The sequence below is a fragment of the Typopeltis vanoorti genome, chromosome 2, assembly GCF_054136105.1.
Source record: "Typopeltis vanoorti isolate ZY-2024b chromosome 2, IOZ_Tvanoo_1.0, whole genome shotgun sequence".
NCBI lineage: Eukaryota > Metazoa > Arthropoda > Arachnida > Uropygi > Thelyphonidae > Typopeltis > Typopeltis vanoorti.
In genome coordinates this window covers 42,317,590-42,336,658 of record NC_143550.1, presented here as the reverse complement: position 1 = coordinate 42,336,658, position 19,069 = coordinate 42,317,590, and the positions used below count along the sequence as shown (strand labels likewise).

Sequence of the window (19,069 nt, the reverse complement as noted above, 5' to 3'; positions counted from 1 at the left end):
GCCTTCTCTAGACATTGCACATCATTAACCACCAAGTTGAGAGAATGAGAACAGCAAGGGATATAAAAAGCTCTTGGGTTCAAGTCCCTAATGTGTTGTTGAACTCCTGAATGCTTTCCTTTCATGTTCGATCCATTGTCATAACCCTGGCCACGCATGTTTGTGATTGGAATATTCATGTCTGATAATTTTCTTGCTATATATTCGGTTAACGCTGAGCCTGTAGTAGCTTCTACAGGAATGAAACCAAGAAAATGCTGAAGAATGTTGATATCAATTGGATCCGTATTAACAAATCTTACAATTAGTGTTAATTGTTCAATGTGGCTTACATCGGGAGTATATTCTGCAACTATGCTGTAGGTCAGAAGCCCTGGTCGGTTCTCCGCATTCCTTTGAAGGCTATGTGGAGGTCTCCTCTCTCAGTTATACAGCGTTGACCTTTAAGCACCCCTAGATATTTCTTACCAAATTCCTTGGCAATACATGCTTAAGAACAACTAGCAAATAACTTTCCACAGTGAACAAAGCTACACTGAAATCAACCTGTACATATCACAGTGAACTCAGCATCTCCGATAGTTTGTAATAATACGATGGTGACAGCTAGTAGTGTAAGGAATGATTATAACGATTTGGAAACAATTGCTATAAATTTAAACTTTAAATTGTGACTTTGCAATCACCCTGTAATATCCACAGCTCACAAATTCTCAATCTCTTCATAATCTACATTCCACAGTCCTGATATGATCTTTAACATTTTCCATTGCTGCCCCCCCCCCTCTCTGCACCTCGAAAATCAGGAGACCAGATCTGTGCACGAGTCCAAATGAAGTTTTATTAAGGCCTTGTAAAGAGACAAAATGACTTTATCCTTATATATCAATGATTGCATTACAATTATCCTTTGAGTTGTATTCACAATTTTTACTATACGATCCCTGAACTTTAACTTTCTATCTACTAAAAACTCCAAGATCCCTATCCTGGTCAATTTCTTCTAGCATAATCTGGCCAATCTAATATGCCTCTGGATATCACATTACACCTAATTGCATAACTTTACATTTACTGACATTGAACTGATAGCTATTTTCACATGTCCACAATTCCAGCTTATTTAAATCATTCTGCAAGTAACATGTAAGTTGTATTCCTGATTATCCTGTCTATCTATCTTTGCATCATCAGCAGATAGTTATATCACCTGCTAAATCCTTCCCAATATCATTAATCTAAAAATTGAATAACAATGAACCAAAGACTGATATCTGGGGTACACTGCTAGTCATCTTAAATCCTGTTGACTTGCATTCCCCCCCCCCCCATATACAACTTTTGGTATCATATCTTATCCAAACTAGTAATTTATAATCCAATCCCATATCCTCCAACTTATGCAATAGCTTTCCATGCTGAATTCTGTCAAAAGCATCATTCTGCATCTATTGCTTAAAGTTGCTGAAACATGACCCCCCCCTTAGTAAACCTGTGCTGTTGTACATTCTCTGTCAACCCATTTCTGTATGCAGTCTCTTACCATCTCTTCCAAAATCAACCCAGAGATTACTGATGGATCGATTGTTAGACACTACAGTCTTTGTCTTGTGCAATTGGATTATCATACATGCTTTCCATTCCTGTGGAATCTTCCCCTCTGCTGAGACTCAAATTACACAGCCAGTTCAAAGGAACAGTCAGTCCATGTGAACACTCTTTTAGCATCCATGCCGATATTCCATCAGCATGGAAACCTGTAAAAGGCATATGACAAGGTGAAGAAAAAAGCTATCGGAAATGTTACTAGTTATATAGTGTCAATGAGGCATTATATCAATCAGTACTTTATTTGATACATCTTTATTTGAGATGTAAATCAGCATTTAGAATTGAAGGAAGATGATTTCTTCTTCTTCTCCCTACTATGCATGAGGCCTACTGGGCTGTTACAGGGCTGACTTGAGCTCTTTAAGTTGTACTCATCCCTAGGATAAGGTGACTAGCCCTTGCCTCCCAGTATATCCTATGGCTGTATCTTGTGTGTTCACAAGGCCAGTTTGCCTGCTTGCTGGAGGAAAAATCCCAGATAGACTGGGGAGAAAAACCCTGCTGTCCACTCCCAAGACTGGCTAATTTGGCTATGTCTGAAAAAGAACCTTAAGTTCCTCAACTCTGTGACAGGAATTGAACCCAGGAAGCTCCTTTCCCAGGCTTATGGTTTGCGAAGCGCATAGTCACTAGGCTAACCATGCGGACTCAGGAAGATGATTTGATATTAAATCTTGTGTCAGACAAGGGTGTACATTATCCCTTTTGTTATTCATTATCTATATGGATCACATTATGAAGGAAAGCGGTATTAAACCTGATATCAAAATTGGAGACTTTAATATCAGCCCTTGACTTTATACAGATGATGTTATACTTTTTTAAATAAATCCAGTATAAGTCTGCAAGATTCCCTGGCTAAATTGAATACATGTTGTAATAATTTGGTATGAAAATCAGCAATAAGCACCTCCGCAGCATAATTGGAAGAACGATAGTACATTGTGCCCTTTGATTGTAATAGTCCTAAGTTCAATTCTCGTCGCGACGGGAGGAATCTTTATCTGGATGATTTTCAATCGAAGGTGAGTTAGCAGATCTCATATGGAGGTAGCAGGGTTTTTTCTCCTGGAAACTCTGGTTTTTCATCCCGCATGCAGACAAATTGGCCCTTCAGAACACACGCAATTTACAGACATAGAATACTAGTTGTAGTGGTGGTGGAGGTTGGCGGTAGATGGTGTTGATGGAGATGATTTGTAGTAGATGTTCGGTGTAGTGGTTGAGACAGTTGTAGGTGTCCTCCCGCGATGAGTCTTCAGACTCCTTGGAGGTGTCAGGAATAATAATAATAATAACATGACAAAGACATTTTCGATGAAAACATTGAAAATATCGACTACATTGTGAATGGAGAACCTGTAGAAAAAGTGAAACATTTCAGCTATTTAGGCACAATTTTTAGTGAAGATGGCAGATTAAATTTGGAAATAGACGAAACAAAATCAACAAAGCCGGTATGGTAGGAAGTCAACTGAATAAATTTATATGGAATGAGAGTAATTAGTCACGACACTAAATTAGCTGTATATAAGACAGCATTCAAACCATGATTAGATTTGGAGCTGGATTAGAAATAAAACACTTGACCAAAACTAGAGACCACAGATATGAGAGTCCTGAGAAAGATTAGGAGCGTGAACAGGTGGCATCAATGGCAGTATCATATTAAAAATGAGGATATTAGGAAAGAACTTGACATTGTTAGCCTCCAAGAATGTGTTAGCAGAGCTAATCTCAGGTGGTATGGTCACTTAAACAGAATGAGAAAGGAAAGATTAGCAAAACAAGTGTTCTCTGCCAGGTTGGCAGGAAAAAGACCCAGAGGAAGACCAAGATATAGATGAATTGATTTGATAATAGGTATTATTTCTGGAAAGATTTCTATGTTACTCCTCTAAATAAATATTAATGTTTTAAAGACAGATACATATAGAATATATGGGAAGAATAATTTTGGACATACCTTTGCAGGATGTTCCTGGTGACTTCAGTGATGAACTATACACTCAAATACATAAACATCATTGAAGAAAAAATGAAAGAATTTGAAAACAAGAACCCAATCTTTTAGATTCAATGGCAAATCTTAAAGAAAACATTGATTGATTCAACCAGAGAGGCATGTGGTGAAGTTGTAAGGACAGAAAAAACAGAACTCCATGGTGGACTCAGGAAGTTAAAGAAGCAGTCAAAGAAAAGAAGAAAACTATTGAAAGTTCCTAGCAAGTAAGTCATCTTATGCTGATGGAATACAGAGAAAAATCTAAGGAAGCAAAGTATTGTGTGTAAACCTAGCTAAATAAAAGTCATGGGAAGACTTGGGTAAGAACATAGAAATTAAATATCAGAAATGTGGCAAAATATTCTGGAGGCTATTGAGAAAGCTTAGAAATGGGAGCAAAAGTAAACGAAATCAGCCATGATAAAGGGACATGAAATCTGAAGATAAAGATATTCTAGATGTCTGGAGTAATTACTTTGAAAGACTGCTAAATGAAACAAGCAGCATCAGCATGATGGTAGAAAAGTTCTAATAGAAATGCAGTCAGGAATACATATCCATACTTAAAGTAGGAAAAGTCATCAAAAGCTTGAAATGTGAAAAGGCAGCTGGAATAGACAAAATTAGGCCAGAAATGCTTAAATATGGAGGTATAAAAGTTTTACAGTGGCTGCATTGCAAAATTCAGAAAGCCTGGTCAGATGGTTGAGGACTGGAGCAAAGCTTTTCATAGCCCATCTACAACAAAGGGAAATAAAACTGAATGTAAGAATTACATTGTTTTATTTTCTTACTTCAGTAGGTATTTCCCTACTGAGCATTCCTGGTAAGGTTTATGCAAGTATACTTGAGAAATGGCTAAGAAAAATTGGGAAAGGGAAGTTTGGAAGAAAAAGCTGGATTCAGGAGGAATAGAGGTTATGAGGATCAGATTTTCAATTTAAGACAAATAGCTGAGAAATCTTGGGAATACAACAGTGATTTGTATTTAAGTTTTGTTTATCTGGAAAAGGCATATGATATGAAAAGGTGCCAAGAGGAAAGCTCTTCAAAACCCTTTAAACCCAAAAGTCACAAGTCACTTTAAAACAAAGTTGCCTTGAGTTGTTTTAAAACTTTCTTATGCACTCTTCTTTTCAATATGAAATTCAGTTTTATCCTGCTCAAAACTAAATAGTGATCACTTCCTATTTCAAATCCTCATGTGTCCTGAACCAGTAGGAAAACATTGTTATCAACTATAACATAGTCAATGTGACTTTTCTTTTTTCTTGCATCTTCTCTCCATGTTAATTTTTGCAGATTTTTATGTTGGAACATGTTGTATTAGTAATAACTAATCCATGTCCTGAACAGAAATCCAGCAGGCATTTACCATTATTATTAGTTCTGTGCTTTTCTTCAAATTTTCCAAAACATTTCTATACGTCTGGTAATCCTCTCCTACTCTGTTGTTCAGATCTCTGAGAAGGACCAACTTTTCTTTCACTGAGTCAGCTTCCCTCTCTAATACCTAATAAAAAAAAATAATAATAAAAATTCCTCCATTTCTTCTGTGAGACCATAAGCACAAATAAGTCCCATTGTCCAGTTTCCCATTCTGATATTTGCTCACATCACTCTACTTGATATTGCCTGCCATTCAAGAAGATTATCCTCATATTTAGTGTTGAATGCTGTAGCTGCTCCCTCCTTTCCCTGATTGTTTTGCCTGAATATAACATCGTGTATTTGTTGCTTAGAAAGTTCTCACCTGTTTTTTCTTCTTTGTTTTGCTAACACCTATTATGTTGATCTGGTACTTATCCAATTCTTCTGCTAGTTCCATTTCCTTTCTATCAATGCTTCTTATATTGATACTACCAATCTTGAACTCTGTGTTGAGTTGGGATTTGTTCCGGAACAAATCTTGTTGTTTGCCTTGCTTCCCTGACGAAAACAATGGCTGGGGACAATTTTAACCCACACTATGCTCCAGCCAGTATGAAATATATATAGATCGATATAGAAATTTCTTGACACTTTTAATTGAAAGAGCCTGCTGAATCAAGGCTTTACCAAGATTCCTGCACTGATGATATGAAGATGATGACAGCTGGCACATTGAATTTCTTGCTCGTCTGATAGATGCATTCTGCTATAACAACAAATTCATTGTAGCGTATTATTTAATGTACACAGTAGTTACACCACTTATGAGCTTACTGCAGCTAAATAGTTAGAATATACCAAAAATAATAAAAGAAGTGTTTAAATAAAACCCATAAAAAAAGGAAAGAAGAGAGAAGCAAGTCAGGTGACCCCTGGAGTGACAGTTTGATCATGATATATCAGCCAGACACACATTACACAAAATTAACAAATAGATCTACACCTTTCTCATTTTAATGTTATATACAGTTACCTGCCATTCTGAAAACTGAAGGATCAGATAATTGAAATACAAATACATGGTAATGTACAGAAGTCAGTTGAGATGCAAGGATCAGTTAATTGAAGAGTTGTTGTTTTGAATACAATTAATGGCAAATTACTGTGTAACATTAAAATCACTGAAAAATCCTACATCTCAGAAAATTCTAAAGTTAGTTAAAATTCTAACTGAAGTATTTATAGTGATGGTGTTTTTTTTTAATTGGATTTAAACCCACCAAAGAAATAAAAAGTATCAGCTAGACTTGGCAAAAGAATTAAAGAATTAAAGAGGTACCACATGAACATAATTGGTGTACTGAATCAAAGAAGACAAAAACAGGGGACAAAATGACAAAACTTGGAAATAAAAACTATGAGATGTTATATTCAGGCAGTGATGCTCAGGGAAAGAAAATAATACTTACAGGCTTCACCAAATACAAAGATAAACTTCTTCAATAGCAGACAATATCAAGTAGAGTGATATGGACAAATATCAAAATGGCGAATTGGATAATGAGACTTATTTGTGCCTATGGATCGACAGAAGGCTCTGCTAAGGAAGAAGTGAAGGAATTTTTTGAATCCACAAAGGAAAAATTAGTCCTTGTTGGAGATGTTAGCAAAATAAAATTGAATATTATTATTATTATTCTGGACCTCTATGGAGTCATTGGACTCATTGTGGGACGCTCGTGGAATCTGTTGTATACAATTATGTTTACAACAATAAATGTTAGTTAGTTTGTTTTTTATACTCGAGCTTCATTCTTTGGATAAACACAACATACTGATTTTGAAGTCTATACACCATTGACTTTGGTACAAATCTGAAACATTCTAACCAACTAGTAAAAAAAAAAAATTTTTAATTATATATAAATAGTGGAAAGAGAATAATATAGTACCATTGCATAAAGATGGCTCCAAGACAGAGGTAGCAAACTACAGATCAATTAATATATCAGGAGTGGTTGTTAAAATATTGGAAAAGTTGGTGAAAGGTAAAATACAACACAGTGTTCATAGGGATGCAATATGTGGGCAACATGGCTTTGTAAAGAGTAGGTCCTGTCTTGGTAGCTTTTCATCATTATTATTATTATTATTAAGAGAGACCTCCAGGAAGTCAGGGACTCATCAAGGGAGGCATCATATACTTGCACCAGCTATCATACTTATTCTTGAATTCATTCACACTGTTTGCACACACAACATCCAGTGGCAATACATTCCAATCACGCACCACCCTCCAAGAGAAAAATCAAGCCCTCTCCACCTTCTTAGGACATTCATTCTTAGCTTTCAAGGATGTCCTATTGTCCTTTCCCCACCCTCCATAAATTGAAAACTTCCATCATTTTTGAAATCCTGTATGACTCTTTCAGAAGTTTGTAAGTCTCAATCATATCACCCCCCCCCCTCTCTTTCTCCTGTTTGCTAGTGTCTGCAGTCTACAAATTCTCAGTCTGTCTTCATAATCAGTATTCCACATTCCTGATATCATTTTTAACACTACTTTACACTCTCTCCAATATATCAGAATCACAATGGAGACCAGACCTGCACACAATAGTCGAAGTGAGGTCTTATCAAAGCCTTGTAAAGAGGCAAAATGACATCCTTATCTTTACATGTGAACGTTTGTTTCAGCATTGCAATTATCTTTTGAGTTATATTTGCAATCTTTGCTACAAGACACCCCCCCTCCCCAAACTTCAACTCCCTATCTACTAACACTCCAATATCTCTGTGAGCAAGTTGCTAAAACAGTAAACCCATGTTTGCTCATTGCAAAGTAGAGATTTACTGTCAATCCATTTCTGAATGCAAACCCTAAACCAATTTTTCCAAAATCTTCACTACCACTCCTGAAATACTAATTGGTCGATAGTTGGATTCATCGGTCTTTGCACCGCCCTTGTGCAATGAGATTACCATACATTCTTTCCATTCCTGTGCAATCTTTTAACACTTGCTGATATTCCATCAGTCCCCGTTGCTGAATAAGTATTCAGCAACGGGGACTGATGCTGAATACTTATTCAGTTTGTGCAACAGCTCTAATACCTCATCCTTGTACACCTGAGTTTCTTCATCCAGTGAAGAGGTAGCAGTGAGTTCAATGTCATGTACACCAGGTTGATAGCTGTTAACAAAATGGGCACTCATTAGTTGAACAACTTCTTCTGCATTTTGTAACTCTCACACCATCTGCATTTAGAAGAGTTATTCTTTCATATTCATTCTTTCTTTTAGTTGCAGTATATCAATAGAATTCTTGTGGGCTGTTTTAACACACAGAGCCAGTTTCCTTTTCATACTCAGACTTTGCTTTCTGTACAAGTTGTGATTATTCCAGCCTGCTGCTTATAATTTTCATAATGGACATCATCCTTATGCACGCAGTATTCTTCCACATCATCCTTTTCTTATGAATCTCCTGCTTAATAAGATTACACATTCTGATATTGCATCATTTAAGTATTGTTTAAATGCTTTCCATGCACAGTCGATATTCTTCCCATCCAGCATTCGATCCCATTCCACTGAGTTCAGTACACTCCTCAGTTGTTCATGATTTCCTGCTTTGTAGTTCACCATGTAACCTTTTCTGAATGGAACATTCATAAACTTAGTCACTTTCCAAGTGAGTACCATATGATCACTGTCACCAACTGGAGGCAGAATAGTTAAGTCTTTAACTGAAACGTCCTCTGATACTTATAATCATATCTAACATTCTTTGACTTCCGAGTTCCTTCTGTCGCATGCTGCTCGAGGAAGTTGTCTTGCAACAGCTCGATGAATTCAGTTTCATTCTTCTCATGAGATTTTATTGCTACCCAATCGATACTTGGATAATTAAAATTTTCCTTTATTATCATTATTACGGCTATTATAGCCTGTTTTGATTAGTCAGTCTTTTTACACCCACCATCTCTATTTGGTGATGCATTTCTTCATTCCTAGCAACCGACCTGCCAGGTCTATAATCTTGTTAGATTCCGCCTCACACCAGATGGCTTCAAATTCACTGCCACATGAAATAATTCTAGTAATGTTGGATTCAAGTCATCCAATATTATTAGAAGCATGCCCCCCCTCCTCACCTATCCTGTTTATTCTTAAAAATACTAAACCCTTTACACTCAATACCAGTTAGTATGTCTGATTATGACAGCCAGGTCTCACTAATGCCTACAATCTGAGGTCCCAGCATATTGATTAAGGCAACAAACTCTATCCCTTTCTTTCTGATACTCCTAGCATTCATGTCCAGACTTAATAATCTACCTGCATGTCCTGTTGTTTACTCTTGTCTGCAGTCTGCATGACACAGTTGGAGAACTTCCAGATCTCTATTCTTCTCTAGTGCCTTATACGTGTAGACATCTTTGCACACGTTCGATGGATCCAAACCAGATGAACACAAAGTCGAAATCGTTTTCTCCTCTTTAATATTTCAATGACAAAGCCCATTCTCATCATTAACACAGTTCATTCACGTGAGTGACAGCAGAATTGGATAAAGGTAATGGCTACACCACAATACTGTTCATCTTTATTCCACATGGAAAACTATTACAAAATTACAAAAACTGGACCGAATGAGTATGAGGCTAGTAGCATGGACAGGGAGGTAGCAGACAAACAGACACCAGAGAGTAGTACAGGAAAGCCTGACTTAACGCGATTAATTAATCCATCGATTAATGTGTGCTAAGTGAAATCATGTTAAGCAAATGCAATAAACAATAAGAATAATTATAATTTCTGTATTTGCTGGTGTGTATAAGATGCACCAGCATATAGGACGCACCCTTTTTTTTTTACAATTTTTTTAGGAAAAAAAACTTTATCACTGAATATTATAATGAATTTACAATATTTCAAATATAAAGTAATAAGCGGATCTACTTTCAACAAATACCTAATCTAACTAGAAAAGAGTACCCACCTTTTAATCGTCAATACCCAGAAATTCATCTCCAGAGCTAAATGAAGAGGCACTTGAACCTCTTCTAAATCAGAATCTGAGTCCTCATACAACAAATTGTCCTCTGTACCATCCAGTGCATTACTAATTCCACGCTTCTTAAATGATTTAACCACTGTCTCAGTTTTCACAGCATCCCATGAATCTTTGACCCACTCACAAATTTGCGAAATGCTAGGCCCCTTACTTCTTCCTGATGGCATAACCCCAAAATCTGAAGACTGCATCCAGCTGTTCCACTTCTCCTTCATAAATCCCTTAAATGGTTTATTAATACAGACATCTAAAGGCTGAAGCTGACTAGTTAGACCTCCTGGAATTACAGCTAACTGAGTTTTCAATCCTTGAGTTTATTTGTAACATCGTCTTTTCTGTGAGAACGAAACTGATCCCATGGCAGGCTTCAACAGTCCACCATGGTGCCTAGACCAAATTTTATATATCCATAACTTCATTCCTCCTCCCACCATCCAGCCAGCCTTTTGCATGAACATGTACAAGCACTCCTTTAAGCAGTTTTTCTTTGGGTAGCGGCTTCCTTTTAAAAAGCAATAGTGGTGGCAATTTTGTCCCATCAGCACAGCAGGATAAAACAACCATGTAGCGAGTTTTTTCGTGCCCCGAAGTTTTAATAGTAACACTTTCAGTACCCTTGGAATCTACAGTTTTGTTTGAGGGCACATCAAAAGGTCAGTGGAACCTCGTCCATGTTTCCTATTTGTGCAAGTTCAAAATTTTCTCGTTTCCTTGTGTTAATGATGAATCGATGAAATTCAATCATTTTTTCTTCATATTCAGCTGGCATCTTTTGATATTTTTGTTTTAGTCTGCATACATAGCTGGTTTCTCTTCTTGAATCTTGAACACCATGAAGTTGGTCCAGTAAAGTTGACAATCCCTCTGTTAATGGCTATCGCTTTCGCTTGATGAATGATCATTTTTGTAGACACTGAAAGTCCCGCTTTTCTGTGGTCTAGCATGGCAGGCTTCTTCAACAGTCCACCAGGGTGCCTAGACCAAATTTTATCTATCCATAACTTCATTCCTCCTCCATCCATCCAGCCTTTTGCATGAACATGTACAAACACTCCTTCAAGCAGTTTTTCTTTGGGTAGCATCATCCTTTTAAAAATCAATAGTGGCAGCAATTTTGTCTCATCAGCACAGCAGGATAAAACAACCACATAGCGAGTTTTTTCGTGCCCCGAAGTTTTAATAGTAATACTTTTAGGGCCCTTGGAATCTACAGTTTTGTTTGAGGGCACATCAAAAGTCATCGAAACCTTGTCCATGTTTCCTATTTGCGCAAGTTCAAAATTTTCTCGTTTTCTTGCGTTAATGGTGAATCGATGAAATTCAATCATTTTTTCTTCATATTCAGCTGGCATCTTTTGTAATACTTTTGTTTTAGTTCGCATACATAGCTGGTTTCTCTTCATGAATCTTGAACACCATAATTTTGATCCAGTAAAATTGGCGATCCCATCTATTAGTGGCTATTGTTTTCGCTTGATGAATAATCATTTTTGTAGACACTGAAAGTCCCGCTTTTCTGTGGTCTAAAATCTAAGTATTCAGCTCTGCCTCAAGTTCTGGCCATTTTGCAGTTCCACTTCATAGGTTATGTTTACTGTGAGTTGTTTTTTTTTAAATCCTCTTCCTGATTCTGCCAATTTCTTATTTTCTCTGTTGGGGTGGTCCCAAATGCCTCTTTGCAGCCCTGTTTCCATGTTCTTTAGCATACGCAATCACATGTAGCTTGTATGCAATATTGTAACAATGCCGACATTTTTCAGCCATAATTTGCCAAGAAATTTAGAGAAAATTTAACGCAGAAATTTATCACCGTTCACAACTGTGACAACAATTGGAAAGTTTAAATGAACAGGACACAGCTGTGATCGTCGATGACAGCGCATGCGCATCCACTGAACTCTACGTCAGTGTTTCTCTAAGTGTGGTACACATACCCCCGGAGGTACATGAAAGGTCTTCAGGGGTCCATGGCAATTTTCGGCTATGCATCACTAATGCATAGAATAAAATTCAATGTATCCGTGAAGTTCGAGATCGTAAAACATTCCTATTGTATCACTGAATAAGTACAGACATCTGCAGGCTGTGCAATATGTTTCTCAACAAACAGGGCAATTAGATGTTGTTTATTATTTTAACGGTATAATAGAACACAGAAACTAAGTAAATAATTAATTTATTAACTTGATGCTGATAGGGCAATTAGAGACAACTGGGATAAAAACAGCACTAACTAATGAATCGCATGTACCCCTCCCACAGAAAATGCTGTATGACTTGAGCAAATATGTTGCCGGTGCAGCATATGGTTTTGTTTGAGTGAATGTGTTAAAATGAAGAAATATATAGTGAATGTGTTTCAGATATTATACAAGGAATTTGGTTGAAGAGAATTAGCATTTCAACTGAACTGTCAGCTTGTCTTTGTCATTTAGTAGCACGATCTTTTGTTAATACCGCACCAATCATATGAACGCGGATGTCTGAAGTTTGAGAAACACTGCTCTACGTAACTGGAATGCTCTCGCACATCACAAGGAAGCAATAAAGAAATCGCATAACTTGGAACAGAGAAAATTTCCAGAAATGAAAATAATAAAAAACTGAGTATCGGCGTATAAGATACACCCTGTTTTTCAGATCTGTTTTCAAAGAAAAAAATGCATCTTATATGCTGGCAAATACGGTAATTCATCATAAATCTGAAAAAAAAAAATACAGTATAATTTGCAGTGAAAAATTTATTTATGGATAAAATCATCAAAGTTAATAAAAATCAATTGCTTAAATTTTTATTTAAGCAATAAATGCCTAAACATTTGATTGAGCTGCTACTACCTACCATCTGACATTACAGCCTGTTGTGAGCCTTAGCCTACTGCACAACTTCTACACAATCTTCTATCCTTGACTAGTTTTTACCAGCCTTTCACTTTCATAGTAGTCAAGTCTTGGATTACGTTATCAATCCATCTTAATCTTGGTCTTCCTTTTTTCCCTTGTTGCATATATCTTCTCTCTTAATATTCTTCTTGGCATACAGAAGTCTTCCATTCTCTCTGCATGACCTAACCATTGCAATCTCTGCTCTTTTATGAACCTAACAATATCGTCTTCTTTTTAGTATTTGACTAATTTCTTTGTTCTACCATATTCTCCATACACTATTTTCTTCCACAAGTCCATAAATTCTTATAATTTTTCTTTCAAATTTCCTCAGATTGTCTTGGTCTTTTTCACTAAGAGGCCACGCTTCGCTTCCATATGTAACCCCAGGTCTAATGAGTGTTTTATAAGTATTTTAGTACTTCTGCTTATTAGCTTGCTTTTAATCATGTTCATATTTGCATAATATGCTTTATTACCAGTTTGAATATGTTCTTTAATTGCTGTAGCTGATTGGGCCTCATTCTCTACAATATCTCCTAGATACCTAAATCTGGCCACTCCTTCAAAAATGTTCTGTCCAACTTGTAGATTCCATGGTTTTCTTCTGAAGTTGACACCACCATATATTTAGTTTTATTTACATTGGTCTCTAATCCCATGTCATTAGTTTTTCTTTCCAATTCATTATACACTTCAATTAACTGTATCTTAGTCCTTGGCACTATATTGTCAGCATAAGCATATAATTGACTTGATTTATTAAAAATTGTTCCTCTTTGATCTAAATCTTTAATCACATAATGTAAAGCTATAATAAATGTTGTTGATAGTGCATCTCCTTGTTTTACACCTTTACTGAATTCGAAGGGGTCACTAAATTTATTATCTATTTTAACTTTTGCTTTTGTTTTTTCCATGGTCATCATTACTAATCTAATTAATTTTTAGTGGCATCTCTAATTCTTTCATAACCTTTTATAGACTGTCTCTGTTTAGACTGCCAAATGTTTGCTTAAAGTCTATGAATAACATATGTAGGTTTATTGCATGCTCAAAACATTTTTCCATCATCTCTCTCTCTCTCTCTGATAATGAAAAGTTGATCAGTAGTTCTTCTGTTTGATCTAAATCCACACTGATATTCTCCTATTTTCTTTTCGGTAATTTCTTTAAGCCTGTCATTAATTATGGATATAAGCATTTTATAAAGTACATTAAGTAACATAATACCTCTATAATTACTAGAGTTGAATTTATCTCCTTTTTTATAAATAGGACAGATTATGCCAACATTCCAGCTGTCTGATATTTCTTCCTTGGACCATATTGTTGAAAATATATCCTGTAGTACAAAACATTGAATCCCCTCCATGTTTCAGTAATTCGGCAACTATATTATCTTCTCATGTTGCTTTATTATTTCTCATTTTTTGTATTTCAGCTTCAGTTTCACTAGTTGTTGGTGCTTTTATATGGGTATTCTCTTCTACATCAATGTCCTTTCTTGTTTCTAATTGAATATTTTCCCCATTTTCTTCTCTATTTAATAATTCCTTAAATTATTCTGCCCATCTCTCTACTATTTTATTTTCCTCTCCTAATAAATTTCCTTTCTTATCTTTACATCCACTAATTCTTGGTTGAAATCCTTTTTTTATTTTTGGGATGGCAGCATAAAATTTTCTACTTTCATTTTGAGTATTAAGTTGTTCTATTTCTTTTATTTGATTGAGCTACTTTTTTTACAAAAAAATTAAGTAAAGATGTTTGAATAGTGCTGAACTTTTTCATCTTGTCATGCAATTTGCAATTGCTGGCGATCGCTTTATCAAGATTTCGGCTGACTTGAAATGGATAAAATTGAGTATCATGCAGTTATAAAATCCTTTGTAAAAGAAGGTTTAATGCCAAAAGAAATTCATTCAAAGTGCATAAAAGTTTATGGGCACTCTTCTCATTCATTTTCGATAATTAAGAAATGCGCTGCCAAGTTTAAATGTGGCCGTACCAGCCTTGATTATGATCCACGTGAAGGATGTCCAAAAAGTGTAACAACACCAGAAATCATTGATCAAGTACACGATGTGGTACTGGATGATCGGCAATCAAAGTGCGTGAAATTGCTGAGACTATAGGCATTTCAAAAGAACGTGCATGATATATTTTGCATGAAAAATTGCATATGAAAAAGCATTGTGCAAGATGGGTTCGTTGTTTGCTCACAGCAGATCAAAAACGCACTCGCAAGAAAATCTCTGAACAGTGCTTGGAGCATTTTAACTAGAATAAAACCGATTTTGTGTCTTGGTTTATTACTATGGATGAGAATTGGATTCACCATTACACACCACAATCCATACATCAGTCAAAACAGTGGACAGAAGCCGGTTGTTCAGCACCAAAGAAGATAAAGTCAGTTCCATCAGCAGGAAAGGTCATGGCATCAGTGTTTTGGGATGCTAAAGGCTTTTGGTTATTAATTATCTTGAAAAGGGTAAAACAATAACCAGGGATTATTATTCCTATCTTTTAAACACGCTAGGCAAAAAAATCTGCGAGAAAAGACCCAGTTTGCAGAAGGAAAAAAATCATCTTTCATCAGACAATGCACTTGGCCACAAATGTGTTTTGGCAATGGGAAAATTAAGGGATCTGCACTATGAATTGTTGGAACATCCACCTTATTCCCAGATTTGGCTCCCTCTGACTTCTATCTCTTCCCAAAACTAAAAACTCTTCCTCGCTGGTCAACATTTTTCTTTGAATCAAGAGGTGATTGCAGCTGTAGAGGGGTATTTTGCAGAGCTAACTGAGAACCATTACAAGGATGGGATTTCCCTGGAGCATCACTGGAATAAATGTATTAGTCTTAAGGGAAATTATGTTGAAAAATAGAAATAATTTTGAAATTATAAATTCGTTTTTTCATTGTTAGGCTGAGAACTTTTCAGACTACCCTCGTATATGGGGGAGTGGAATCTAGGAGGCTGATGGTGACCAGTGGAGTACCTCAGAGTTCATACTAGAGCCACTGCTCTTTAATTTGTATGTCATTGATATAGAGGAAGATTTAATAAGGGATGTTCAGCTGTTTGCTGATGATGCTGCAGAATAACTTTAATAAATTGGCATTGTTGGCAAAGGATAATGATTGTCAATTTAAGGTTGCATATGATGTATAATATTGATGGTACTAGATTGCAAGAAATCGATGAGGCTAGGGACTTGGGGATATAGGTGAACAAAGAGTTGTTCATAGAGCAGGGGTGGCCAACTACGCGTCCTTTTGGAGCCAAAATAATTTCGGTAAGACTTAGAAGAGCCGCATCCTTTGATCGATGAGATGGTATGGGAGCAAGTGAGTGTGCACATGGCGAGATAACGATCTTGTAAGAGCCACTTTGAGTAATTACACACCTAATTTTAAGGGGCTTACTAAGAAAATGGATACAAGGAAGGCCTCTACTAGTAAATAAGTAACCAAAATTATTGTGTTTCGACTTTAAATTATTCTAGTTGTTCAAAATAAACTTCATTTAATGTGTTTCGAATTAAACTTTTTATTGTAGTAATTTTTATTAACCCCGTTTTTTCTCTCTCTCTCTTTTTTTTTTTTTTTTTTTTTTTGTTGTTGTTGTTGTCTCCTCTTCTCTTTTTGTTTATTTTTTCCGGGTAAATCATTAAGAGCTGCATGACGTATGGACGCGAGCTGCATGCGACTCGCGAGCCATGTTGTGGCCACCCCTGTCATAGAGCATATTGCAAATGTTGGTAAAATGGTTCAAAGGATTACTTGGATGTTGAAAAACATGCTGACAAGTAAAGATAACGAAGTTATTATCCCTCTTTATAAGGCTATGATTCAGCCACATCTTTGCTACTGCACACAGATTTGCTCATCTGGGTTTCTTGTGGACCTGGAGGTGGTAGAGAGGATTCAGAGACAAGTAACCAAGATGGTAAGAGGTCTGTGGAATACTCCCTACAAGGATAGGTTGAAGATTTGTGGGTTACAAAGTTTAGTTGATAGGCAGAAAAGAGGGGACGTAATTGAAACTTTTGATATTAAAGGGATTTTATAAATTGATGCAAGTGAAATTTTTCAGTATATGACAAATAGTCAGAGAACTAGGGGCCATCTGTGGAAGTGGTAAGAGCGTGGTTAGTAGTGGTGAGTGAGTGGAATGGATTGCCGGAATTGGTTGCGAGTTCCATGGTGGTGAATGGATTCAAGTAAAGGTATGATAGGATTAGTGTGTATAATGCTTTATTTTGGTCTCCCACAATCAGTCTCTGGACTCAATGGAGATGCTGTAAAATAATAATAATAAATACCATTATCTTACTCTGCATAACTGACTCTAAGATTGGATATGGAGCATGGTGAGAGAACAGGAGAGTAGCATCCATGATAATTCAGATTATATGCAGTTAAGAAAGGAGTGAAAGCTAGATTTTTCTCATAGAGCAGTGAATGAGTAAGTGGAAGATTTTTCTGAAGTAGTGAGTGCCCTTAGTGTCATTGAGTAAGAAAAAGTATTAAAGCTAGTGTAGGTGATGTAGGCCTCCCTCAATGAGATCACTCCCTGGAGGTCTCAGAGGATAATAATAATATAAACTTCCAAGGTGGTGACAATCATGTTTTGAAAACACTTACTTTGAAACCTGTTCGTGGGAAACGTGTTGCATATTTGATCTTTTACCAATCAACTTCTTGACTAGAATTTAGGTCTGCCTTTCACATAGGGCTTTGTTCTGCAAACACCCTTTAGGCGTAGTGATCATAACTACACTGTTTTAACTGTGGCTATTGATGGAGAGGATGGATATGATGATGTTTTAAAAAACTATTAGAAAAACTTTCTATGTATATGATATCTTAAATTTGTAGCTGTGCCATTTTAAATGCACGATAATTTTTATTTAATGTTAAAAATTTTATGGGAATGGAAAAATATCTGTGATGTTAATCAGTACTGAATACCACTGTAATTTTTTTTTTTTTTCTTGGTTTGTATAAAGAAAGAAGAAAAAACTGTCTTTTGATGGTGACTGATTTTTAAAAATAATTATTTCATTAATCATTTTTAAAAATTCATGACCAAGAAAATAATTGTCCATAAATTTCTGGTTTAGGAACAATTTATGAAAAATATGCTTAATCTAACACTTATACTTGTGGTAGACTTGGGGAGAATAAAAAATCATAGTTTAGTAATTATTTCCAAATTTCTTTCATTGCAGTCAATGAGTAAACTTATATTAACTCCACCAGATGTTTTCAAAGAAGAAATCATGGAGCATTTCAGGAACCATGCATCAAGGTAGGAAATATAGTCATGCATATACAGTTGACATATCCAATATTAACATAATTAAAAATAGCCCTCATTATCAAATTCTGTTTCATAAATATTTGACCTTTAAAATTTGCCTTTATTTGAGCACTCCATAAACTGCTAATAAAAATGATAAATGTCTGTATTTTCTAATTAAGCAGGCAAACCAGTGTTTGCACTAATTTTTAGATCAGTAATATTGTAACTGAACACTCTGCTTGTTCCAGTTATCTCAGTATTACACTTCATAAACGACCACTCAGAATTGGACATGGTCGATTATTATGCCAGTTTTTCATCCTTATGAGTGCAGCATATCAAACTTTGAATTTCATGATACTTGATCTTTTACCAACTTGATTAAAATTTAGTTCTGCCTTTCACTTTGGACTTTATTTTTCAAACACACTTTAGGTTTAGTGATCATGACCACTGTCTTTTGATGCTGAATGAAGTAAACGAAAGTGAATTAGACAAGAAACACTGAAGTTAGTACAGGAGAAAAGAATGTTGAAGATAAGAAGGGACACATCAGAACAAATAGAGGAACAATATAGAAGAAAGTGTAATGAGGTGAAAAAGGCAGTCAGAATGGATAAGACGAAATGATTAGAAGCTCAATGCAATAATATAGAACAGCACTAGGGAGGTGTACAAAATGATTAGAACCATTAATAGAAGGTGGCAACCAAAACAGATCACAATTAAAGATGAAAAAAGCAAAGTATTGATGAATAAAGATAAAATTGTACAGCAGTGGACAAGATACTATAG

General features: G+C 35.9%; 1 protein-coding gene across 1 annotated transcript in view; it reads left to right on the top strand.

Moving 5' to 3' along the window:
* The window catches only part of LOC150108966 ((E3-independent) E2 ubiquitin-conjugating enzyme UBE2O-like), a 360,964-nt gene that overhangs the window by 305,714 nt on the left and 36,181 nt on the right, over positions 1 to 19,069 (top strand). The window contains exon 21 of the mRNA XM_090411140.1: positions 18,201 to 18,280. Within this exon, the coding sequence (XP_090267266.1) occupies positions 18,201 to 18,280 (80 nt within the window). The remainder of the gene's footprint in view (positions 1 to 18,200; positions 18,281 to 19,069) is intronic.